This window comes from Hyla sarda, chromosome 4 (genome assembly GCF_029499605.1).
Source record: "Hyla sarda isolate aHylSar1 chromosome 4, aHylSar1.hap1, whole genome shotgun sequence".
NCBI lineage: Eukaryota > Metazoa > Chordata > Amphibia > Anura > Hylidae > Hyla > Hyla sarda.
In genome coordinates this window covers 296,507,588-296,533,263 of record NC_079192.1, presented here as the reverse complement: position 1 = coordinate 296,533,263, position 25,676 = coordinate 296,507,588, and the positions used below count along the sequence as shown (strand labels likewise).

Here is a 25,676-nt window from a genome sequence, read left to right as displayed (position 1 = left end):
TCAGTGAAACTTTTGTGTAAGTGATCAGCGATGTATATGCATCACTGATCACTGACACAGCTCTATGAGCAGTGTTATGGCTGTAGTGCACGGACACACAGCAGCCACCACAATGCTGTGCTATATATTTTATCATTTTCCCACGTTCTGTTCTGTAGTCAAAAAGAGATAGTACGGTCACAGCAGAGACAGAGGGCCCAGAATATCTAATAACTTATGTTTTATTCTGGGGGTAAAATGGGAAAAACGGACGATTAACTTTTTTTTATTGGGGGAGGCGATTTTTCAAATTTTTTAACTTTTTTATTTGACTTTTTTTTTTACTTCTTTTTTTTTTTTTTACACTTTTTATGTCCCCATAGTGTACTATTCATAGCAATAATTTGATTGCTAATACTGTTCAGTGCTATGTATAGGACATAGCACTGATCAGTATTATTAGTGATCGGCTGCCATGCTGGATGATCGGATCCCCACGGCAGCGATGCGGGCGATTCGATCATCCATTCAAAGTACCGCACTGCGGCAGATGCCGTGATCTGTATTGACCTCGGCATCTGAGGGGATAATGGTGGACATCTGCGTGATCGCGGATGTCCGCCATTACCAGCGGGTCCCTGGCTGCTGATAGCAGCCAGGACCTGCCGCGCATGTTGCGAGCACCGCTCTGGTGCTCGCGATCGTGAAGGTCATGGTACGTCATGGTGCATTAAGTACCACATCACCATGACGTACATTTACGTCCATTGTCGTTAAGGCCCTTTTTCACCTTAAGGACTCAGCCCTTTTTTGCACATCTGACCACTGTCACTTTAAGCATTATTAACTCTGGGATTCTTTTACTTTTCATTCTGATTCTGAGATTTGTTTTTTCGTGACATATTCTACTTTATGTTAGTGGTAAAATTTTGTCGATACTTGCATCATTTCTTGGTGCAAAATTCCAAAATTTGATGTGAATTTTTTTTTTTTTTTACTTTGAAACGCTCTGATTATAAGGAAAATGGACATCCCAACAATTTTTATGTTGATTCACATTTACAATATGTCTACTTTATGTTGGCATCATAAAGTTGTCATGTTGTTACTTTTGGAAGACATTAGAGGGCTTCAAAGTTCAGCAGCAATTTTCCAATTTTTCAAAAATTTTTCAAAATCTGAATTTTTCAGGGACCAGTTCAGTTTTGAAGGGGATTTGAGGGGCCTTCATATTAGAAATACCTTATAAATGACACCATTATAAAAACTGCACCCCTCAGAGTATTCAAAATGACATTCAGTAAGTGTGTTACCCCTTTAGGTGTTTTACAGGAATAGCAGCAAAGTGAAGGATAAAATTCCAAATCTTCATTATTTACACTCGCATGTTCTTGTAGACCCAGTTTTCACCCTAAAATTTGTAACCCAATATCTCTCGAGTAAGGAAATATCTCATATGTGTATGTCAAGTGCTCTGTGGGTGCACTAGAGGGCTCAGAAGGGAAGGAGCGACAATGGGATTTTGGAGAGGGAGTTTTTCTGAAATGGTTTTTGGGGGGCATGTCACATTTAGGAAGCCCCTATGGTGCCAGAACAGAAAAAAAAACACATGGCATACTATTTTGGAAACTACACCCCTAAGGGAACATAACAAGGGGTCCAGTGAGCCTTAAAACCCCACAGGTGTTTGACGACTTTTCGTTAAAGTTGGATGTCTAAATTAAAAAAAAAATTCACTAAAATGCAGGTTTTTCCCAAATTTTAAATTTTTACAAGAAGTAATAGGAAACTATGTCCCCCAAAATTTGTAACCCCATCTCTTCTGAGTATGGAAATACCCCATGTGTGGATGTCAAGAGCACTGTGGGCGTACTATAATGCTCAGAAGAGAAGGAGTCACAGTTGGCTTTTGGAAAGCAAATTTTGCTGAAATGGTTTTTGGGGGAATGTCACATTTAGGAAGCCCCTATGGTGCCAGAACAGCAAAAAAAAAAAACAACAAAAAAAAACACGTCATACTATTTTGGAAACAACACTCCTCAAGGAATGTAACAAGGGATGTAACAAGGTGTTTGACAACTTTTCGTTAAAGTTGGATGTGTAAATGAAAAAAAAAAATTTCACTACAATGCTGATTTTTCCCCAAATGTAAAATTTTTACAAGGGGTAACCCCATTTCTTCTGAGTATGGAAATACACCATGTGTGGACATCAAGTGCTCTGCTGGAGCACTACAATGCCCAGAAGGGAAGGAGCACCATTGAGCTTTTGGAGAGAGAATTTGGTTGGAATAGAAGTCGGGGGCCTTGTGCATTTACAAAGCCCCCCCCCCCATGGTGCCAAAACAGTGGACAGCCCCACATGTGACTTCACCCTTCAAAGAATTTAATAAGGGGTGCAGTGAGCATTTACACCCCACTGGCGTTTGACAGGTCTTTGGAACAGTGGGCTGAGCAAATGAAAAATGTTTCAGTTTTCACGGACCACTGTTCCAAAAATGTCAGACACCTGAGTGGCGTAAATGCTCACTGTACCCCTTATAACATTCTGTGAGGGGTGTAGTTTCCAAAATGGGGTCACATGTGGGGGGTGTCCATTGTTCTGGCACTATGGGGGGCTTTGTAAACACATGTGGCCTTAAATTCCGGACAAATTTTCTCTCCAAAGCCCAATGGCGCTCCCTCTCTTCTGAGCATTGTAGTTCGCCCGCAAAGCACTTTACATCCACATATGGGGTATGTTCTTACTCAGAAGAAATGGGGTTACAAATTTTGGGAGCTTTTTTCCTATTTTCTCTTGTGAAAATGAAAAATTTAGGGTAACACCAGCATTTTAGTGAATTTTTTTTTTTTTCGTTTTTCCATTCAACTTTAACGAAAATTCGGCAAACACCTGTGGGGTGTTAAGGCTCACTATACCCCTTGTTCCGTTCCATGAGGGGTGTAGTTTCCAAAATGGGGTCACATGTGGGTATTTATTTTTTTGCATTTATGTCAGAACCGCTGTAAAATCAGCCACCCCAGTGCAAATCACCAATTTTGGCCTCAAATGTACATGGTGCGCTCTCACTCCTGAGTCTTGTTGTGCACCCAAAGAGCATTTTTACGCCCACATATGGGGTATTTCCGTACTCAGGAGAAATTGCGTTACAAATTTTGGGGGTCTTTTTTTCCTTTTACCTCTTGTAAAATATAAAAAAAGTATGCGGCAACACCAGCATGTTAGTGTAAAAATTTAAAAAATTTTATACTAACAGGCTGGTGTAGACCCCAACTTTTCCTTTTCATAAGGGGTAAAAGGAGAAAAAGCCCCTCAAAATTTGTAACACAATTTTTCCTGAGAACGGAAATACCCCATATGTGGCCCTAAACGGTTTCCTTGAAATAAGACAGGGCTCCGAAGTGAGAGAGTGCCATGCACATTTGAGGACTAAATTAGGGATTGCATAGGGGTGGACATAGGGGTATTCTACGCCAGTGATTCCCAAACAGGGTGTCTCCAGCTGTTGCTAAACTCCCAGCATGCCTGGACAGTCAGTGGCTGTCCAGAAATGCTGGGAGTTGTTGTTTTGCAACAGTTAGAGGCTCCATTTTGGATACGTTTTTAATTTTTATTGGGGGGGGGATGTATATGTAGTGTTTTACCCTTTATTATGTGGTAGTGTAGTGTAGCATAGTGTTTTTAGTGTACATTCACACGGGCGGGGGTTTACGGTGAGTTTCCCGCTAGGAGTTTGCGCTGCGGCGGAAAATTTGTCGCAGCTCAAACTTGAAGCAGGAAACTCACTGTAAACCCGCCCGTGTGAATGTACCCTGTACATTCACATGGGGGGGCAAGCCTCCAGCTGTTACAAAACTACAACTCCCAACATGCCGTGCATGCTGGGAGTTGTACTTTTGCAACAGCTGGAGGCACACTGGTTGGAAAACCTTCAGTTAAGTTCTGATATCTAACTCGGTGTTTTCCAACCAGTGTGCCTCCAGCTGTTGCAAAACTAACAGCATGTACTGATCGCCAAAGGGCATTCTGGGAGATGTAGTTATGCCACAGCTGGAGGTACGCAACTACGACAGCATGGCGAGAAAGCCGTTTGCTGTTCGTGCATGCTGGAAGTTGTGGTAAGATTTAGAGAGCCACGGTTTAGAAACCACCGCACAGTGATCTCCAAACTGTAGCCCTCCAGCTGTCTGGGCATGCTGAGAGTTGTAGTTTGGCAACATCTGGAGGGTTACAGTTTAGAGACCACTGTATATTGGTCTCAAACTGTAGCCCTCCAGATGTTGCTAGGCAACTCACCGGCTTCCGTAGTCTGCACCAGGGAGCCAACCACATGTCATAGCCGCCCACCGATCACCGCTGCCGTCAATGGTAAGTGACCTCTGGTGCCGGTCACAGGACGGTTCCCCCATTTTGCCCACACTACTGTGGGTGGGCAGAACGGGGGAATCGAACTTTAACCCCCCCACGCCCGATCTGCTATTGGTCGTCGCTTCTGACAACCAATAGCAGGGATAGGAGGGGTGGCACCCCTACCACCTCACTCCTATCCCTTCAGGGGGATCGTTGGACACTCCCGGTCCCCCTTATTTACCGGGTCACCGGAGACCCGTATGACCCGGAATTGCCGCAGCGCAGATCGCTTGTCTGAATTGACCAGCAATTTGCGCCGATCGCCGATATGAGGGGACCTCAGGTCCCCCCTGAACAATATCAGCAGGCATCCCGGTCCGGTCCCTGCCCGGTGAGCGGCGGGGACCAGAAGAATGAAGGGCGTACCCATACGCCCTGAGTCCTTAAGAATTTGGAAACGGGGGTGAATATATAGGCCCTGCGTCCTTAAGGGGTTAAGCAGAGGGACACGTCTGGCACTGCATGATTTGAGTCCTTGGCGCTGTGGTGTGTTACTGATGGTAGCCTTTGTTACTTTTATCTCAGCTTTCTGCAGGTCATTCATTATCCCCCCGTGTGGTTCTGGGATTTTTGCTCACTGTTCTTGTGATCATTTTGACACTACGGGGTGAGATCTTGTGTGGAGCCCCATATCGAGGGAGATTATCTGTGGTCTTGTATGTCTTCCATTTTCTAATAATTGCTCCCATACTCTATTTCTTCACACCAAGCTGCTTGCCTATTGCAGATTCAGTCTTCCCAAACTGGTGCAGGTCTACAATTTTGTTTCTGGCGTCCTTCGACAGCTTTTTGGTCTTGGCCATAGTGGAGTTTGGAGTGTGACTTTTTGAGGTTGTGGACAGGTGTCATTTATACTGATAACGAGTTCAAACAGGTGCTATTAATACAGGTAACGAGTGGAGAACAGAGGAGACTCTTAAAGAAGAAGTTACAGGTCTGTGAGAGCCAGAAAACTTGCTTGTTTTTAGGTGACCAAATATTTATTTTCCACCATAATTTGCAAAAAAATTCTTTAAAAATCAAACAATGTGAGTTTATGGATTTTTTTTCTCATTATGTCTCTCATAGTTGAGGAATGCCTAAGATGAACCTGTTAAGGACCAAGAGCGTACAGGTACGTCTTTGCTCCCTGGTACTTAAGGACCAAGGGCGTACCTGTACGCCCATGGGAATTTCGGTCCCCGGCACGCGCCGGGCAGGGACCGGACCGGGGTGACTGCTGATATTGATCAGCAGGCACCCCGCGCAAATGCCCAGGGGGTCATCAGACCCCCCCACATCGGCGATCGGCGCAAATCACAAGTGAATTCACACTTTCGATTTGCGGCTATTCCGGGTCATACGGGTCTATGGTGACCCGGAAAATAAGGGGATCGCGGTTGTCCAAGACACCCACGATCCCCTGAAGGGGTAGGAGTGAGGTGGCAGGGGTGCCACCCCTCCTATCACTGCTATTGGGCATCTAGAAGTGACGTCCAATAGCAGATTGGGGGAGGGGGGGTTAACTTTCGTTTTCCCCGTTCTGCCCACCCACAATAGGCGGGGCAAGACGGGGAAACTGAAGAGGATCGGCGACTAAGCCCACTTACCCTACGGGCAAGGCTGCGTGCGACGATCGGTGTCGGAGAACAGCAGGCGGCATGTTGTGCGGCTGGCTCCTTGGATCCGACGGAAGTTCTTAAGTTGTCTAGCAACATCTAGAGTGCTACAGTTTGAGACCACTGTACAGTGGTCTCTACAGTGTTGCCCTCCAGATGTTGCAAAACTACAACTCCCAGCATGCCCAGACAGCTGTCATGCTGGGATTTGTAGTTTTGCAACAGCTGGAGGGCTACAGTTTGGAGATCACTCTGCAGTCAACTGTGGCCCTCTAGATGTTACAAAACTGGGCATGCTGGGATTTGTAGTTTTGCAACATCTGGAGGTCCACAGTTTGGAGATCACTGTGCAGTGGTTTCTAAACTGTGGCCCTCCAGATGTTGCAAAACTGCAAATCCCGGCATGCCCAGACAGCAAACAGCTGTCTCGGCATGCTGGAAGTTGTAGTTGCGTACCTCCAGCTGTTGCATAACTACATCTCTCAGCATGCACTTCGGTGATCAGTACATGCTGGGAGTTGTAGTTTTGCAACAGCTGGAGGCACACTGGTTGGAAAATACTCAGTTAGGTAACAGAACCTAACTGAAAGTTTTCCAACCAGTGTGCCTCCAGCTGTTGCAAAACTACAACTCCCAGCATGCACGGCCTGTCAGTGCATGCTGGGAGTTGTAGTTTTTAAACAGCTGGATGCTTGCCCCCCCCCCCCATGTGAATGTACAGGTACATTCACACAGGCAGGTTTACAGTAAGTTTCCTGCTTCAAGTATGAGCTGCGGCAAATTTTTCGCCGCAGCGCAAACTCCTAGCGGTAAGCTCACTGTAAACCTCCGCCAGTGCGAATGTACCCTAAAAACACTACACTACACTACACTAACACATAATAAAGGGTAAAACACTACATATACACCCTTACACTGCCCCCCCCCCAATAAAAAAAATGTATTGTACAGCAGTGTTTCCAAAATGGAGCCTCCAGCTGTTGCAAAACAACAACTCCCAGCATTTCTGGACAGCCACTGACTGTCCAGGCATGCTGGGAGTTTAGCAACAGCTGGAGGCACCCTGTTTTGGAATCATTGGCGTAGAATACCCCTATGTCCACCCCTATGCAATCCCTAATTTAGTCCTCAAATGCGCATGGCGCTCTCTCACTTCGAAGCCCTGTCGTATTTGAAGGAAACAGTTTAGTGCCACATATGGGGTATTTCCGTACTCGGGGAAAATTGCACTACAAACTTTGGGGGGCTTTTTCTCCTTTTACTCCTTATGAAAAGGAAAAGTTGGGGTCTACACCAGCCTGTTAGTGCAAAAAAAAATTATTTACACTAACATGCTGGTGTTGCCCATTTCTTCTGAGTATATAAATACCCCATATGTGGATGTAAAGTGCTCTGCGGGCAAACTACAATGCTCAGAAGAGAAGGAGCGCCATTGGGATTTTGAAGAGAAAATTTGTCCGAAATTGAAGGCCACGTGTGTATACAAAGCCCCCATAGTGCCAGAACAATGGACCCCTCCCACATGTGACCCCATTTTGGAAACTACACCCCTCACGTAATGTAATAAGGGGTACAGTGAGCATTTATGCCCCACAAGTGTTTGACAGATTTTTGGAACAGTGGTCTGTGAAAATGAAAAATTTTATTTTTCATTTGCTCAGCCCACTGTTCCAAAGATCTGTCAAACACCAGTGGAGTGTAAATACTCACTGCACCCCTCATTAAATTCTGTGAGTGGTGTAGTTTCTAAAATGGGGTCACATGTGGGGGGTCCACTGTTCTGGCACCACGGGGGCTTTGTAAACGCACTTGGCCCCTGACTTCCATTCCAAACAAATTCCCTTTCCAAAAGCTCAATGGTGCTCCTCCTCTTCTGAGTATTGTTGTGCGCCAGCAGAACACTTGATGTCCACACATGGGGTATTTCCATACTCAGAAGAAATGGGGTTACAAATTGTGGGGGTCATTTTCTCCTTTTACCCCTTGTAAAAATGTAAAAATTGGGGAAAAAAATGCATTTTTGTGAAATTATTTTTTTCATATACACATCCAAATTTAACAAAAAGTCATGAAATACCTGTGAGGTGTTAAGGCTCACTGTATCCCTTGTTACGTTCCTTGAGGGGTGTAGCTTCCAAAATAGTATGCCATGTGTTTTTTATTTTTTTTGCTGTTCTGGCATCATAGGGGCTTCCTAAATGTGACATGCCCCCCCAAAAACCATTTCAGCAAAATTTGTTTTCAAAAAGCCAAATGTGACTCCTTCTCTTCTGAGCATTGTAGTTCACCCGCAGAGCATTTTACGTCCTAACATGGGATATTTCCATACTCAGAAGAGATGGGGTTCCACATTTTGGGGGGCATTTTCTCCCATTACCCATTATAAAAATGGTAAATTTTGGGGAAAAACTGCACTTTAGTGAAATTTCTTTTTTTCATTTACACATCTGACTTTAACGAAAAGTCATCAAACACCTGTGGGGTGTTGAGGCTCACTGGACCCCTTGTTACGTGCCTTGAGGGGTTTAGTTTCCAAAAGGGTGTGCCAATTGGGGTTTTTTCTGCTGTTCTGGCACCATAGGGGCTTCCTAAATGTGATATGCCCCCCAAAAACCATTTAAGAAAAACTCACTCTCCAAAATCCCATTGTCGCTCCTTCCCTTCTGAGCCCTCTACAGCGCCTGCCGAACACTTGACATACACATATGAGGTATTTCCTTACTCAAAAGAAAGATTGAGTTACAAATTCAAAAACTGGGTCTTCAAGAAAATGCGAGTGTAAAAAATGAAGATTTTGAATTTTCTCCTTTATTTTGCTGTTATTCCTGTGAAACACCTAATACACTTACTGAATGTCATTTGGAATACTTTGAGGGGTGCAGTTTTTATAATGGGGTCATTTGTGGGGTATTTCTAATACCACTTCAAACCTGAACTGGTCCATGAAAAATTCCGATTTTGAAAATTTGGTGAAAAATTTGAAAATTGCTGCTGAACTTTGAAGCCCTCTGATGTCTTCCAAAAGTAAAAACATGTCAACTTTATGATGCAAACATAAAGTAGACATATTGTATTTGTGAATCAAAACATAATTTATTTGGAATGTCTATTTTCCTTACAAACAGAGAGCTTCAAAGTTAGAAAAATGCAAAATATTCTATTATTTCATCTAATTTTTTGAATTTTTTACCAAGAAATGATGCAAGTATCGACTAAATTTTACTAAACATAAAGTAGAATATGTCACGAAAAAACAGTCTCGGAATCAGAATGAAAGGTAAAAGCATCCCAGAGTTATTAATGCTTAAAGTGACAGTGGTCAGATGTGCAAAAAATGCTCTGGTCCTACAGTGAAAATTGGCCTGGTCCTTTAAGGGGTTAAAATGACAGGCCTGTCTCATCTTTTTAAGTGGGAGAACTTGCACAATTGGTGGCTGACTAAATACTTTTTTGCCCCACTGTATCTCTGCTGTGACCGTGCTATCACTTTTTGGATTTATCTCCAGATTGGCAACCTGGGTGGTCGCTTGCAGAGTGGATGGTTTCCTGTGCTGCCTTTTCTCTTGTGTGTTTTAAGGTAGTCTCTTTAATTAATAAAATTTGCACACTGTGTAAAATACGATGTCAACATAGCGCAGACAACTTTAGATGCAGCTTCAGTAGATGGATGAAAAATATTTAAAAGGGGTACTCTGCCATCTGACATCTTATCCACTATCCAAAGGTGTCCTGCAGCTGGGACCCCCATGATCTCTGGGCAGCACCCGGCATTCGTTTACAAAGCTGGGTGCGGGCGGCAGAGGTCGTGGCATCATGGCCACACCCCTCTTGACGTCACGTTACGCCATGCCCCCTCAATGCAAGTCTATGGGAGGGGGCATGGCTGCTACCATGCCCCCTCCCTTAGGCTTGTATTGAGGGGGCGTGGCGTGACATCGTGCGGTCCGCTCCAAGCGTTCGGAACAAAATGTCCCGAATGCTGGGGCAGTGAAGTACCCCTTTAAGTACAGAAAGACTTTAAGCCTTCTTTTACTTCCTTGTTGGATCGCATCCTAAACTAAAAACTTTGTTCAGACCTTACAGAGCTGCCAAGTAATTCAATGTCTGAATACAGGTGTTGTTTCCCTTGGAGCTGATACTAGAGACTTAGTTATACATGCATTGCATGAAGTTTAAATTACTGAATTTTAAGGAACATTAGTGCTTTAAAATACATCTGTTATGATATTCTGCTGCTCTGCTTAAGAGTTACATATTAAAGCAGTTATCTGGTAAAAAAAAAAATCTAAACAGGTTTTTTGCGTAATAAAGCAAAATTGCCTCTAATTTACTCCTTCAATCCTAACACCAGGATGGGAGGGGATATGCTTATGGGAGGGAGTGGGGCCTTACTTTATTATAATTTCCTCAGCGTTGAGAGCAGGGGGCAGGGCAGCAGCTTACAGGAAGTAGGAGAGGAGGATTGTAGGAAATGTAGTCTTTAAAGGGTACTCCGGTGAAAACCTTTTTTCTTTTAAATCAACTGGTGGCTGAAAGTTAAACATATGTGTGAATTACTTCTATTAAAAAATCTTAATCCTTCCTGTACTTATTAGCTGCTGAATACTACAGAGGAAATTCTTTTCTTTTTGGAATGCTCTCTGATGACATCACGACCACAGTTCTCTCTGCTGACGTTATTATAATAATAATAATAACACTTTATTTATTGTTGTCCTTAGTGGGATTTGAACCCAAGTCCCCAGCACTGCAAGGCAGCAGTGCCAACCACTGAGCCACCATGCTTCCCTTAGAATACATCTGCTATACATCTGCTATGCATCTGCTATGCATGGTTGCTAAAATGGACAGGGGATAGGTCTTTACAAGATCTCTAAGATGAGGTAATGTTTTTTTTTTTTTTTTTTATTATAAATATCAGTGCTGCATATCTCCTTTAAGTGTCTCCCTCTGTCTCCCCTTACCTTCCGTCACCTCTGGGGGCCTTTTTTAGGATGCTACTTGCCTGCAACATTTGTGGCCTACCTCCAGCACTGAGACCACTGAGTGCAGTCTAGAAGCCGGTGGGGGCGGGAGCCCCCTTGTGTGGCCAGAAGCTCTTGTGAAGTGATAGATGTGGTGGCCCAGTACTGGAGATGTTACCCTGTATTTCTGCTGCCCTGTTAGGCAGCCTCCTTCAGTGTCCCCAGGGCCCCCTGCATTAGTTTCCCCATTGTAAATATGTTAAATGCGTTATCACTTTAAGAGTTATACCATGTGATATACCCAGGAGGTACCAGTGACCAGAGGGCTGCAGCAGCACTCTTAGTCAAAAAATGGAGGCCATTAGTGCACTTTTTGATCAAAACGTGTCCCCCCATCCACCACGCGGAGGTGGCCTCATTTCGGATTGGACCCTAACACACATTCTGAGCCTAAAACTCGTAACACTCACCTCTGTTGGGCATATAGCCTCTTACTGGGTGACATGCTGGATCCATTATCAATTTAAAATACCTCCTACCTCAGAATGTGTGTTAGGGTCCCATCCGAAATGAGGCCACCTCCGTGTGGTGGATGGGGGGGGGACACGTTTTGATCAAAAAGTGCGCTAAGAGCCTCCATTTTTTGACCAAGGGTGCTGCTGCAACCTTCTTTTTTTGTATACTCTGTATTTGCCACAGCCGCGTGCACCCGTGTATTAGGTAGTTGTGCTGGCTATTTTTCTTTTAGTTTTTTTTGTGCCACTTAGGGGGAATGGCACCCTCTGTAGCCGTGCACCCCTCCCCTTTTTTCACAGGAGGTATTTTAAATTGATAATGGATCCAGCATGTTACCCAGTCAGAGGCTATATGCCCAACAGAGGTGAGTGTTATGAGTGTTAGGCTCAGAATGTGTGTTAGGGTCCCATCCAAAATTAGGCCACCTCGGCGTGGTGGGTGGGAGGACACGCTTTGATCAAAAAGTGCGCTAAGAGCCTCAATTTTTTGACCAAGAGGTGCTGCTGCAACCTTCTTTTTTTGTATACCTTGTATTTTCCATCCGTGTGCACCCGTATATTAGGTAGTTGTGCTGGCTATTTTATTTTTTTTTTTTTTGTGTGTGTGACCTATGGGCTCCCTGCTAGTCTCCCCCATATAAGCCTTTGGTGGAGCTAGCTCTCTCTCTCTCTTTTGCACCAAGTCTTTGCTGAGGTCAGTCGTGCCTAGTGTGTGTGTCCAGAGTACTGGAGGCCTCAAGTCAAGTCCTGCAGCCACAGTCAGTTCAAGTAAGCTAAACCTGCAGCATTGTACGTCATCAGTCAAGTCAAGTCATTCTCTGTCAAATTGTCAAGTAACGTGGCCTACACTAAATTGCCTAGTCCTACTACAAGTCCTAGCCATCCCTTAAGGTCTCTGTGTCACTGATCACCTCCTTGGGCCCTTGAACTGTATAGATTTTACCATCTGTCTACCCTCAGTAAAGCTACCGTTGTCCGTGCCTGGCTCAGGATCCAGCGGTATACCTTCGGGTGGTTATAGGCTAAACCACACCCTGGCGTCACGAATACAAGGGGTTAATGCCATCTGCCCCTAGAGTAACAACATCTGCTCTGCACCTCACACCCCCACCACCACATAGAGATGGCCATCCTTCCTGCATCAGTAAGATCTAAGGTCTGTGAACTGCTCCTTCTCCCCAGCAACCAGGCTGTAGGGTTAACCCTTCAGGTGCTGTCTCATCTCTTTTCACCCCTCTTAACCCTTCATTTGCTGTCCCTCCACTCTTATGCTTTGTTAACCCTTCACATGCTCTCCCCTCTCTTTTCTCCCCTGGTAACCCTTCAGTTGCTGTCCCTTTTGCTCTTACCTTCTGTTAACCCATCAGGTCCTGTCCCTTTGCTCTTACCCTCAGTGATGTGCTCTAGGTCCAAAATGGCACAGCAATAGGTTTTCAGCTGCAAGACCTCCAGCAATTCATCTAGAAAATCAGCTGTAATGCAGCTATGTTTTACTACATGCACAAGCATTTACTCTGGCTAATAACATGGGGCTCTATACACCCTAACAGGGAAGCTGTTTAATTACATTAAAGGGGTACTACCGTGGAAAACTTTTTTTTTTTTTTAAATCAACTGGTGCCAGAAAGTTAAACAGATTTGTAAATTACTTCTATTTAAAAATCTTAATTCTTCCAGTACTTTTTAGGGGCTATATACTATAGAGGAAATGCTTATATGTTTTGATTTCTCTGATGTCATGACCACAGTGCTCTCTGCTGACCTCTGCTGTCTATTTTAGGTACTGTCAGGAGCAGCATATGTTTGCTATGAGGATTTTCTCCTGTTCTGGGCAGTTCCTAAAATGGACAGCAGAGGTCAGCAGAGAGCACTGTGGTCATGACATCAGAGAAATCCAAAAAGATAAGCATTTCCTCTGTAGTATCTAGCCCCTAAAAAGTACTGGAAGGATTAAGATTTTTAAATAGAAGTCATTTACAAATCTGCTTAACTTTCTGGCACCAGTTGATTAAAAAAAAAAAGTTTTCCACGGTAGTACCCTTTTAATAATGAATAGAGTTCACCTTCCCTATCACTATCACTAAAAAAAACCTACACTATGTTGCTCAAACTGTAATTATTATGTGGTGGCCCAGTACAGGAGTTGTACCCCTGTACCCTCGCTGCCGTATAAGGCAGCCTCCCTGCAGTGTCCCCTGGGCCCCTTCACCTGTTCCCTCTGTACAATTGGTTTTATGCTATGTATTGTATATGAGTGTTGTACCTTTTAAGAATATTTGTCATGTGGTTAATCTGTTGTCATGTGAGTGTAACCCAGTGAGGTGTCAGTGACCACGTAACCTAAGGGTGACCTATGGGACCCCACCGGAGTTTCTCCTATATAAGCCCTGAGGAGTCTCTTCACTCTCTCTTTCTCTTTGAGCTCGGCTCTTAATCTTTGTTGAACCAGAGTACAGTCAAGTCCTAGGTGTGTGTCCAGAGGAGGCCTAAAGTCTGTGAAGGCCACAAGTCTACAAGTCCACTACCCCCAGGTCCAAGTCACAGCTGGTAAGCTACAAACGGGTATAGTCAGTCAAGTCAAAGTCCTCTGTCTTCAGTCAGCGTGGCCTGCAGCAATATTGTCCCAGTCCACTACAAGTCCCACCAAGCCCTGAGGTCTCTGATTTCACTGGTCACCTCCGTGGACCTGGCTAAGCTGTATAGACTGTTCCATCTGTCACTCAGTAAAGCTACCGTTATCCGTAACTTGGCGTCGGAGTCATTATTGCCCCCGTGCCTAGCCCAGGATCCAGCGGCATACCTTCGGGTGGTATTGAGGATAAACCACACCCTGGTGTCACGAATACAAGGGGTTAATTCCATCTGCCCCTAGGGTAATTCCATCTGCCCTGCATCTCACCACAATTATTATTATTATTATTATTATTACTGTCTATTTTTTTAAAATGAATAACTAGTTCAGTAATTATACCTGGCAATAATTAACCTTGTATGTGACACAGCGATGTGACTGGCTCTAAATGTGCTGTTGGAAAAAAAGAGGAAATATTTAAAAGTGCTGCTTGAGGTTACAAAGTTTTTTCATGTTTTTTTCCTCCGGTACAATTGGTGCCCTCACAATTACATGAGTGACATACCCTTTAGTGGCAGTAACCCTCTGCTCCAATGTGCACTTTTAGGTAAGTTCAGATGAAGAAAATTGCTACTGTGCAATATATATACTGCTTAACAGTGTTTTCTATATTACAAAACATATATAAGAACAATTATTTAATACTCAAGTATAAGGTTATTTTACCTGGATCACACTTCCCATATAGGACGCAATCACCGACATTGCTATACACACTACTCCATAAAACGCACCTAGACAAAACATAGGAACAAACCTAAGCAAGTTCAGGAATTCAAGAAGTAGGTTACTGTTCCATAAAAGATAGGGGGTCGGGGTGGTTGGGGGGGGGGGTCACTGAGGAGAGTTCGGGAGCCAACTGCATAATGTCTTTCAAGTTTATTGAAACAAAAATTGCAACAAAAGATATGAGAAAGTCTCTGTTATTATTGAGTTAAATGTATAAACAGTGTATAGTAAGCTCCTACGCTCCCATTAGTGGTGACTATAGTTATCCAAAATCTTATCATATACATATCAATGCAGGGGGTTAAAGGAGTACTCCGCAGGAAAACATTTGATTTATTTATTTTTAAATCAACTGGTGCCAGAAAGTTAAACAGATTTGTAATTTACTTCTATTAAAAAATCTTAATCCTTCCAGTATTTATCTGCTGTTATATGCTCCACAGGAAGTTCTTTTCTTTTTGAATTTCCTTTCTGTCTGACCACAGTGCTCTCTGCTGACACCTCTGTCCATTTTAGGAACTGTCCAGAGTAGGAGCAAATCTCCATAGCAAACCTATTCTGCCTTGGACAGTTCCTGACATGGACAGAGGTGTCAGCAGAGAGCACTGTGATCAGACAGAAAGTAAGATAAAAAATTTTTTAATAGAAGTAATTTACAAATCTGTTTAACTTTTTGGCATCAGTTGATTTAAAAAAAATAAAAAAGTTTTCCAGCGGAGTAACACTTTAAAATCTTATAACCTTATAAAAATCCTTAGGTAAAAAGATGTACTATTCATTGTATATTAGAACACAATCCTATATTAATATAAGGGCCAGTTAACAAAAAGGGACACTGAGCATCATATAACCTAATGCTGTGTTTTCTAACCAGGATGCCTCCACCTGTTGTAAAACTACAACTCCCAGCATGCCCGGACAGCCTTTGGCTGTCCGGGCATGCTGGTAGTTGTAGTTTTGCAATAGCTGGAGGCACTCTGGTTGGCAAACGTTGACCTAATAACTCACTATAGATTTCTTATTATGCAGATCCTCTTACAAAGTGAGGTGCTATAGTAAAAGGATTTGGTTATCTCAAGATGCAAACTATAAATATGAAAAAGTCCACTACGCAAAAAACAGTATAAAGAGACTTACTCATTCCTTTTGACAGCCATGACAGCTTTTTTTCGGACAGATTTGTGTATGGTTTGATCAGGTCTTCGATAGTTACTGCAGCCAGTGCATTGATACTTGATGACACCGTGCTAAAGAAAGTCAAATGTTATAGGTCTTATGAAAACAAATGGACATGTTTAGTACTGGGCAATTCAACAAGCAACATTTCACAACAGCTCTGGTAGTTGTGACCATACCCATCTTTGGGAACATTTTCGGGCATGGCCAATACATTATAATACCAAGTATGTGGATGAGATAATTAGAGATGAGCGAACTTACAGTAAATTCGATTCGTCATGAACTTCTCGGCTCGGCAGTTGATGACTTTTCCTGCCTAAATTAGTTCAGCCTTCAGGTGCTCCCGTGGGCTGGAAAAGGTGGATACAGTCCTAGGAGACTCTTTCCTAGGACTGTATTCACCTTTTCCAGCCCACCGGAGCACCTGAAGGCTGAACTAATTTAAGCAGGATAAGTCATCAACTGCCGAGCCGAGAAGTTCGTGACGAATCAAATTTACTGTAAGTTCGCTCATCTCTAGAGATAATATAAATCTCATCTACGTGCTACAGAATCTTTCCACACAGAAATATCTGTAGCAAATTAATGTTTGTAAGGCTCCATTTACATATGTGCGTCATCCGGCTGAATTTTTGCTCCGGCGCTGTCGGAAAATCACCTGAGGCAAACTGATTGTAGAACTGATCCTAATTATTTGAATGGGACACTTCACATTCATCTGGTGTCTCAAGGTGGACAGGGGAACGTATCTTGCTGCATTCTACCGTCCGGCCTGCACAATTAATGAACACTAGATCCTACACAACTGATGCCAACTGATTCACTTTTGACATCAGTTGTGGCATCAGTTGAGGCGAATTTAGGCTGAGCTGGACTCTGGACAAATGTGAACCAAGCTTTACAGATCTGCATTGCAGATTTCAACCTTCATAGTATAAGGGTATATTCACATGTACAGGATCTGCTGCATATTTTGTGCAGCTGATTTTGCTACCATTGAAGTTAATGGGAAGCAAAATCAGCTGCAAAAAATATGCAGCAAAAATATGCAGCAGATCCTGTACATGCGAACGTACCTAAGAATGTACTCTTTCATGGCAAAAATCCATGGTAAACTTGTATCTGAATAATCTTCCACATGTGGACATTCTTCAATAGGCGATGTTCCGGATAGTAATATAAATGTGGTTTGTACTAACAATGACATGAAAATTTAAAGGGGTACTCCGGTGAAAAACTTTTTTTTTTAAATCAACTGGTGCCAGAAAGTTAAACAGATTTGTAAATTACTTCTATTAAAAAATCTTAATTCTTCCTGTACTTATTAGCTGCTGAATACTACAGTGGAAATTATTTTCCGTTTGAAACACAGAGTTGTCTGCTGACATCACGAGCACAGTGCTCTCTGCTGACATCTCTGACCATTTTAGGAACTGTCCAGAGTAAAAGGAAATCCCCATAGCAAACATATGCTGTTCTGGACAGTTCCTAAAATGGACAGAGATGTCAGCAGAGAGCATTGTGCTCATGATGTCAGCAGACAGCTCTGTGTTTCAAAAAGAAAAGAATTTCCGCTGTAGTATTCAGCAGCTAATAAGTACAGGAAGGATTAAGATTTCTTAACAGAAGTAATTTACAAATCTGTTCAACAAGGGGTTAATTCCATCTGCCCCTATGTTAACAACATCTGCCCTCATCACACCCTGTTACCACAACACCAATAAATGTTATCTGGTCGCATTGCTACTTAGAAATCAATGTTGTAGACATGTGTTTTTACTGGGTGTCTAGAAATGTCTAGTCTAAATTATATATCTAGTGTTCTGGGGAGAAGTGTGTTATGCCAAGGGACCCCAGTAGCCAAGGCATTGGGTAAAAAGCCTCCGGCAGCCCAATCCGTCTTATATTATGTCAACAGTTTCATAAAGTGTGTTATAGTCAAGTGTAATGTTATCAAGTCCTGTTCCTAAAATAGTTATAAAAGTTTATAAGTCTTCAGAGCATGTATGGACATTATACAAGAACTCTTTATTTTCATTGGTCATACTAAGGTTCAGCCTGCAAATAGATGTTAAGTGCAATGCTCCAGGACTGCATGTGGCCCCTGTGGCCATTTTGCTCCTCCGCCCTCCCGGACTGGACGTTGGGGGCGACTTTATTCAAGTGGGTGAGTTTGTGATGTCACAGTACAGGATGATGTGGCCCCATACTGTCCTCCTGCCCAGTCAGGCAGAGTGCCTGCATGTCCCCAGGGCTCCCCTGAAGCATACCCCCATTATGTATATAGGTTTGCTTCATTTAATATACTGGTGCTTTAATGTTTGTACCACATGATTGTTACCCAGAGGGCTCCAGTGACCAGGTGACCCCCCAAGTGACCTATGGGCTCCTTGCACAGGTCCCTCTATATAACCAGGGGAGGGGCTGCAATCTCTCTCTTCTGCTGAGGTCCAGTGCAGTCAGGTTGTTCCAGTGTCTGTGTCCAGAGCATTGGAGGCCTCAAGCCTAAAGTCCTGCAGCCACAAGTCAGTCTCTCAGTAACTCAAGTCATCTTATTGTCAATCACCATCTCTGTCAAGTCAAGTCCATCTGTGGTCACCGTGGCCTGCACTAAAGTCAGTCTAACTACTGCAAGCGAGGTCCCCCTGTGTCACTGGCCACCTCCCTGGGATATTTGGCTGTAGTTCAAAGACTATATCACCTGTCTTGCCTCAGTAAAGCTGCCGTTATCCTTAATCTGGCGTTGGTGTCTTCATTGCCCCTGCCTAACCCAGGATCAGCGGTATTACCTTCGGGTGGTTAAGGCTAAACCACGCCCTGGCATCACGACAAGAAGGGGCTAATATCATCTGCCCCTTGGGCCATAACATCTGCCCTGCACCTCACACCCCGACACCACAACTCAAAACACATACGTGGTAATATTAAACCAATATGTATTTATTGCTAAGCCAAACCATAGATACGTTTCGATACATCAGAGTATCTTTCTTAATGTGAATACAAGCATGTTGTTGTTGTTGTTGATTGTAGTCACATTGAGAAAGATACTCTGATGTATTGAAAGGCATCTATGATTTGCCTTAGCAATAAATACATATTGGTTTAATATTACAACGTATGTGTTTGGATTCATTTTGGTGGACAGTGCGATCAGAAGGCTGGTTCTTTTTTACCAACTCCAGTTGGACTCTCTTCTGTACAGAAGATGGCCTTGTCATAACACATTTTCATGTATATTAAGTGGATGGTGTGTAAGTATTTCTTACCTGGGGAAGGGATGGCACCAAGATGTCATATGGGAAGAACACAAGGCAGCAAACACAGTATGATGCTCTTGGCAATGTTCTGCTGAGAAAACTTGTGTCGTGGCATTCATATAAATGTGACTTACACACGTACCACCTACCTAAACATAGTTAGAAATGAAGTACACCCCCTCATGGCAGCAGGATTCCCTAATGGCAATGGCCTCTCTCAGCTGGATAATGTACCCTACCACACCAGTTTGAGAAACATGGTAATGCGGCCTTGACTTGACCTCCATATACCTTAGCTCTCACTCCCATCAAACATCTGTGGAATGTGCTAGAATAGCGAGTCATGAAGGCAACATGCTGCACCTTATAGGACTTAAAGGATCTACTTCCGACATCATGGTGCAGGATACCATAGGGTGTCTCTAGTTAATGGCTGATTGGTTCATAGTAGTCACATTACATCATGGCTATGCTTCTGCATAGCCATGATATAATGTCTTTTTAGTTCCCAATCTCATTATCCTAAAGTAGATAATACAATACATGAATGAAAATATATTATAAGAGAAACTTTGACTTACTCACCTCAAAGTGCCACTATATGCACAGGCCACAAAAAGTCCAGGCACTCCAGGATAGTCTCGAAGAATATCAAGCACCAAATATGGCATGAGCTGCAATAATAAAACAAACTGAATGACAATGGAAGATGAGTCTGAAAAGAGTTTTACACAATTCTCACCACCTTATTTAAAAAGTGAACCAACAAGTTTCCTATGGGAATAATGTAGCAAACTGTCTAATTACATGAGTCACACAAGTCTCCTCCCCTCAAGTCCTAACCGTAAAATACCTTTAGCACTTCTGTTGGACAGAATATGCTGTATGGATGCCAAAGTTCATGTTAAAGCTGGCTATTGTGTAATCTTTCATCAATCCAAGGCGGATAAAATGAACAATTTAAGTTTCTTCTGTATATAGACTCTTTAGTGCTGTTCTTGAGGTACAGTAGGACATCCATATTAGTGGTGTACCCCAAGGTTCAGTACTAGAACCACTTATTAATCCCTTATGACCCAGCAAATACTGATTTGTGGCTTACGTTGTTTTCCACCTCACCTTCGGAGACCCATAACTTATTTCTGTTTTTCACTGACAAAGTTGAATTAGGGCTTATTTTTGCACAATTTTTCGTACTTTACATTGGCTCACTTTATTTCATTATATAATAAATTGCAAAGCCAGAAAAAAAATTATAGGAAGGGTAAAATTGAAAAAAATATAAAACTGAGAAGTTTTTGGGGCAATATTTTTTGGGGAGTTCCCAATATGGTAAAACTGACATGCAAAGATTATTTAATGGGTCATTACAATTCCAATGATGCCAAACTTGTCATAACTTCTGTTTTGTTTTATGGTAAAAAAAAACAAAAACTTGAAAAAGTTTTCATTGCCATGTTCTGACTCCTATCATTTGCTTTATTTTTCCAGCTATGGAGTTGTGTTATGGTTTATTTTTTTCTCCGTGAGGTTTTCATGGTGTCACGGTTGTGGAGTGCTGGCTTCTTGATCACTTTTTATTCTATTGTTTCTGGGATGTGATGTGGATCAGGAATTTAACAATGTAATAGTTCAGGGGGATACCAAATATGTGTATTAATTATTATTAGAATATTTTTTTTTGGGTGTTTTATTTGAAAAATGGGTAAAGGGAGTTGATTTTAAATTTTATTCCCCCCCCCCCCCCCCAATAAAATTTTAAATCAACCCCCTTTACCCATTTTTCAAGTAAAACACCAAAAAATAGGGGGTGATTTTTCAAAACTTTAAAAAAATAAATTTTCTTTACACATTTATTTCTCCACCCCACTAGATCGTTAGATGGCTTACATAGATCAATGTAATGTTATGTTGAAGCCAGTACAATTTGTGATAACTATATTAGTAAGTTACATATCTTAGGTGTGATAGTCTTATTTAAAGGATAACTCTCATTAAAATAAATTTTTGCTATTGCACTCCTTATGGTAAATAAAAAACATTTATAATATACTTTGTTTTCTATGTTTTCTACCTTGTTTTCTATGTTTTATTTGTGCTTAAAAAAGCTCAAGAGCACATTTTCCCATCTCATACACAGACTTAGGACCGAGGTCCAAACACAGGAAGTGTAGTCTGGAGTGCTGAGGGGGGGGTGTCCAGACTCATCCAATCATAGCTCCTCTCACACTTAACTGCCATATGCTGTTGGTTGGACACACCCACCTCAGCACTCCAGGCTGCACTTTCTGTGTTTGGACCTCGGTCCTAAGTCTGTGTATAAGATTGGGGAAAATCTGCTCTTGAGCTTTTTTGAGCACAAATAAAACATAGAAAACTTCATTTTTTTCTAAACAAAGTTTATTAGAAATATTTTTTTATTTACCATAAGGAGTGCAATAGCAAAAATTAGTTTTAATGAGATTGCCCATTTAAATACAATTTTCTGAAACTGGAATACCCCTTTGACTGTTCATATTATGGTTGTAACCCCTGAAATGGTTCCACTGAAACCAATTATGATGCCTTTAGGCATCTATAGGGATATATGTCCAATACAGTACAAATGTACAGGGCTGGGGTGATGCACATTGCACCCATCTAAATGTGGCCTAAGGAAAGCAAACTTTATTTTCGGGGTTGTTAAACAGGTACACCACCCCTAGACATTTTATCCCCTATCCAAAGGATAGGGGATAAGATGTCTGATAGCGGGGGTCACGCCACTGGGGACCCCGACGATCTCTCCGGCAGCACCCTGTGTCATCTGCTGCATGGAGCGAACTTCGCTCCATGCCTGATGACAGGCAATACAGGGGACGGAGTATTGTGATGTCACGGCCCCGCCCCCTCAATACAAGTCTATGGGAGTGGGCTTGACGGTCACCACGCCCCTCCCATAGACTTGCATTGAGGAGGCGGGCCATGACATCACGAGGGGGCGGTGCCATGATGTCACAATACTCCAGCCATTGTATCGCCCGTCATTAGGCACGGAGCAAAGTTCGCTCCGTGCAGCAGATGACACAGGGTGCTGCAGGAGAGATCGTGGGGTCCCCAGCAGTGGGACCCCGCGATCAGACATCTTATCCCCTATCCTTTGGATAGGGGATAAGAGGTCTAGGGAGAGAGTACCCCTTTAATATTCTAGCCTTTGGCTCTGCATTAATGGCATCCGTACACCACTATACAGGCCCCCTACCCTTACAGGCATCCTCTTCTACCTCTAAGGGCTCGTTCACACTGCTGTTGTGCTGTGGTAAAGGGAGCTCCACCGGCTAGTCCATTGGAACAATGGGAATTGAGTGGAAAAAATGCATGTCCTATTTTTTTCTCCACTCGACTTAGCCTCACTTATTTTATCAGAGTACAGTCTATTAATATCATTTCAGCTCTAGCTTCCTTACTGTGCTAGTAACGTTTATGAATCATTGGAATAAAGTCTACATTTCATTTGGACTGTCCAAATGCTAGAGCATTTCCTTGTAAAAGGTAACTGTCTGTCTGCCACCTTCTTGCACCTTTTGACATTCATATTACCAGGTGACATGATTATCTATTGTCCGTGTTTGCTACCACCCTGTTTTGGTGTGTCATACCTCTGTGTAGAAGCCATATGAAAAATCATAACAGCAGGACTAAGGCTGCATTCACACCACGTTTTGTACATACGGGTGCCGGATCCGGGGGGAGGGGCAAACCGGGCGCTCCCGCACCCCGGCCGGATCAGCCCGTGACTCCATTTACTTAATGACCCAACCGGAGTCAAACAGTGACTTCGGTCGGCTCAGTTTTGACCCGTATGCGGTTTCCTGATCGGACCTAAAACCGTAGTTTACGTAGTTCACCGTTTGACTCCAGTCGGGTAAATTAAAGTAAATGGAGTCAAGGGCTGATCCGGACGGGGTACGGGATCACCCGGTTTGCCCCTCCCCTCGCCGGATCCGGCACCCGTATGTACAAAACGTGGTGTGAATGCAGCCTAAGAAATACCTGGTCAGGGGCAGACACAAGCTTTGAGGTCCATGGGTCACAGTCCTTGTAAATTGAGAAGAGAATGAGGCCTGAGAGCACTGCACACGCAAGAATGGCCCACAATCCTATCAGGTTAAGGTAGAGAGATCTAGAAAATTGAAAACAATAATAAATATGGACACATGCCAGAATAGCAATAGGGTTGAGAGAAAAGATTAAAATATATGTCAAAACACTCAATTTTTCATAGTAACATTTCCACATGGTTTGGTCACATTGATAGATTATTTGGCTCCAAGCAATGACAGATCTATAATAAAGGACTATGCACCTTGGAATATTGTAAGACTGTCACTGTGTGAGTGTATATTGTCAAGGATATCAACACCTTGGAGCAACACATGAAATTATCCTAAAGTTTAAGACTAGTTATCATGAACTATGATCTTTACACAATCTGTACTTATTAAGGAAGTAACTCTTAAAAATAATAAAGATGTTGTGTCTGTTTAACTTAGCAAATAAGTTGTTCTTGGCATGGTATGAAGGGAACAAGTGTAGTGCACACAGTGAATCATTGTATTGTCCATGTGCATAATCCAGAAGCTAAAGATTAAGTAACTCACAATTTTGCTTGAAATCTGCTCTTACAAGCAATGTATCTTTGCACTTGAGATTGATTAACCCCATAGATTCCAGTCCACAAAAATGTCCCACCAATCACAATTGTCCAAAACGTGTGCCTCCGAAGTGGATGTGGATCAAAGCTGTTCAAAACAGAAAAGAAGGCATAAATGGTTTTGTAAGGCTTTAAAAAATAAAGTGTAAAATCTTACCCCATCTCTTCTTCAGTAGCCAAATGACATATCTACTAATGTGAATATTAAAGGGGGATTCCAAGGTACAACACTTATCCCCTATCCACAGAATATCAGCTATCTCTGGCAGCTCCATAGACAATGAATAGAGTGGCAGCTTCCAACAATCAGACCCCCACCCTCCTGTGGATAGGGAATAGGTGTTTGAAATACCACTATAATAACTTTATTGTAATAGGAGCTGATCTGGGGAGTCACTTATATTTATATGGTTTCAATATGATTTGTAAAACTGGCAACTGAAGCAAGAATCGATGACTGTGTTTACGTGTCTACAAAATCATTTTCACCACTTGTTTACCAAACTTTTAAGGAGAATCAACATAGTAAAGAAAAACTACCACAAGAGGACATAGTTTTATATTAAAGGGGCAAAAGTTTCTGAAGTAAAATCAGGAAGTATTACTTTACTGAGAGAGTAGTGGATGCATGGAATAGTCTTCCTGCAGAAGTGGTCGCTGCAAATACAGTGAAGGAGTTTAAGAATGCATAGGATATAGGTATAAGGCTATCCTTCATATAAAATAGGGCCAAAGGACTATTCATAGTATTCAGAATATTGGGAAAACTAGATGGGCCAAATGGTTCTTATCTGCTGACACATTCTATGTTTCTATGTCTTCATTGTAAAACCACAACTGAACTGAAATCAGGGAAATCCAAAAATAATCAGCAATGTATAGGACACCATGAGACCATGTCCCTAGTATACAATCCAATAAAACATTGCACAAATTTTACTTACTGATATAGCAGATACTTTCTATGCCTCTGTACAGTAGGGCATCAAAATTGCATCACACTGATTTGTGTGAAAATTGGCTAAGAAAAGAAATCCTCAAAAAAATATTACAAGTAATATGTGTAACACCGATACTTACTCCCAGAAGTTCAGCCTCCCACCATAGTAGGAGTCACTGATGATAGTCCGGATTCCACCTTGCACCACAACACCTCTTATGATGACAGCGATAAAGCCGGCCAACATAATTATAATCTGGAAGGCATCTGTCCAGATGACAGCCTTTAGACCACCCTACAACACAAAACATGATAAGGTAAGGTTTACTAACACTTTACTCCATCAGCCTTGTGGATTTACACATTGTGTGCTTTATGTTAAATTTCAGTAATGGAATATGCACCAAAATTCCTCAACAAAGAAGACGACAAAGCTAGTTAATGGGGTTTTAATAAACCCGATTTACTCTCAGCAGAAACAAAATCTGCTGTGAATACTAGACATGCAGCAAATTTTCCAATCTGGAGCAGGCCCCAGAAATATCACAGATCTTCACCACAGGTTTCATTCATTTTAGGTTTGTTTTATATCATATTAAAGATTATTGGGGCTCAAGGTCAAGGATTTGAGCACACAGGTGTATATATAAGAATTAGTTGATTTATTGTAATATAATAAAAGCTAAACAGTGATACCAAGAATACACAGGGCCCTTGTGTAATTAAGGTGATAACTGTAAATTATTAGGCAAACAATATGTATATAAAAAATTCATA

General features: G+C 42.4%; 1 protein-coding gene across 2 annotated transcripts in view; it reads right to left on the bottom strand.

Moving 5' to 3' along the window:
• Positions 1-25,676, bottom strand: part of LOC130367021 (sodium-coupled monocarboxylate transporter 1-like) — a 77,751-nt gene that overhangs the window by 16,587 nt on the left and 35,488 nt on the right. For both annotated transcript variants that reach the window (XM_056569401.1, XM_056569402.1), the window contains exons 5-10: positions 25,040-25,194; positions 23,907-24,047; positions 23,299-23,428; positions 19,852-19,940; positions 15,965-16,074; positions 14,765-14,832 (exon numbers count right to left, since the gene is read on the bottom strand). In XM_056569401.1, the coding sequence (XP_056425376.1) occupies positions 14,765-14,832; positions 15,965-16,074; positions 19,852-19,940; positions 23,299-23,428; positions 23,907-24,047; positions 25,040-25,194 (693 nt within the window). The remainder of the gene's footprint in view (positions 1-14,764; positions 14,833-15,964; positions 16,075-19,851; positions 19,941-23,298; positions 23,429-23,906; positions 24,048-25,039; positions 25,195-25,676) is intronic.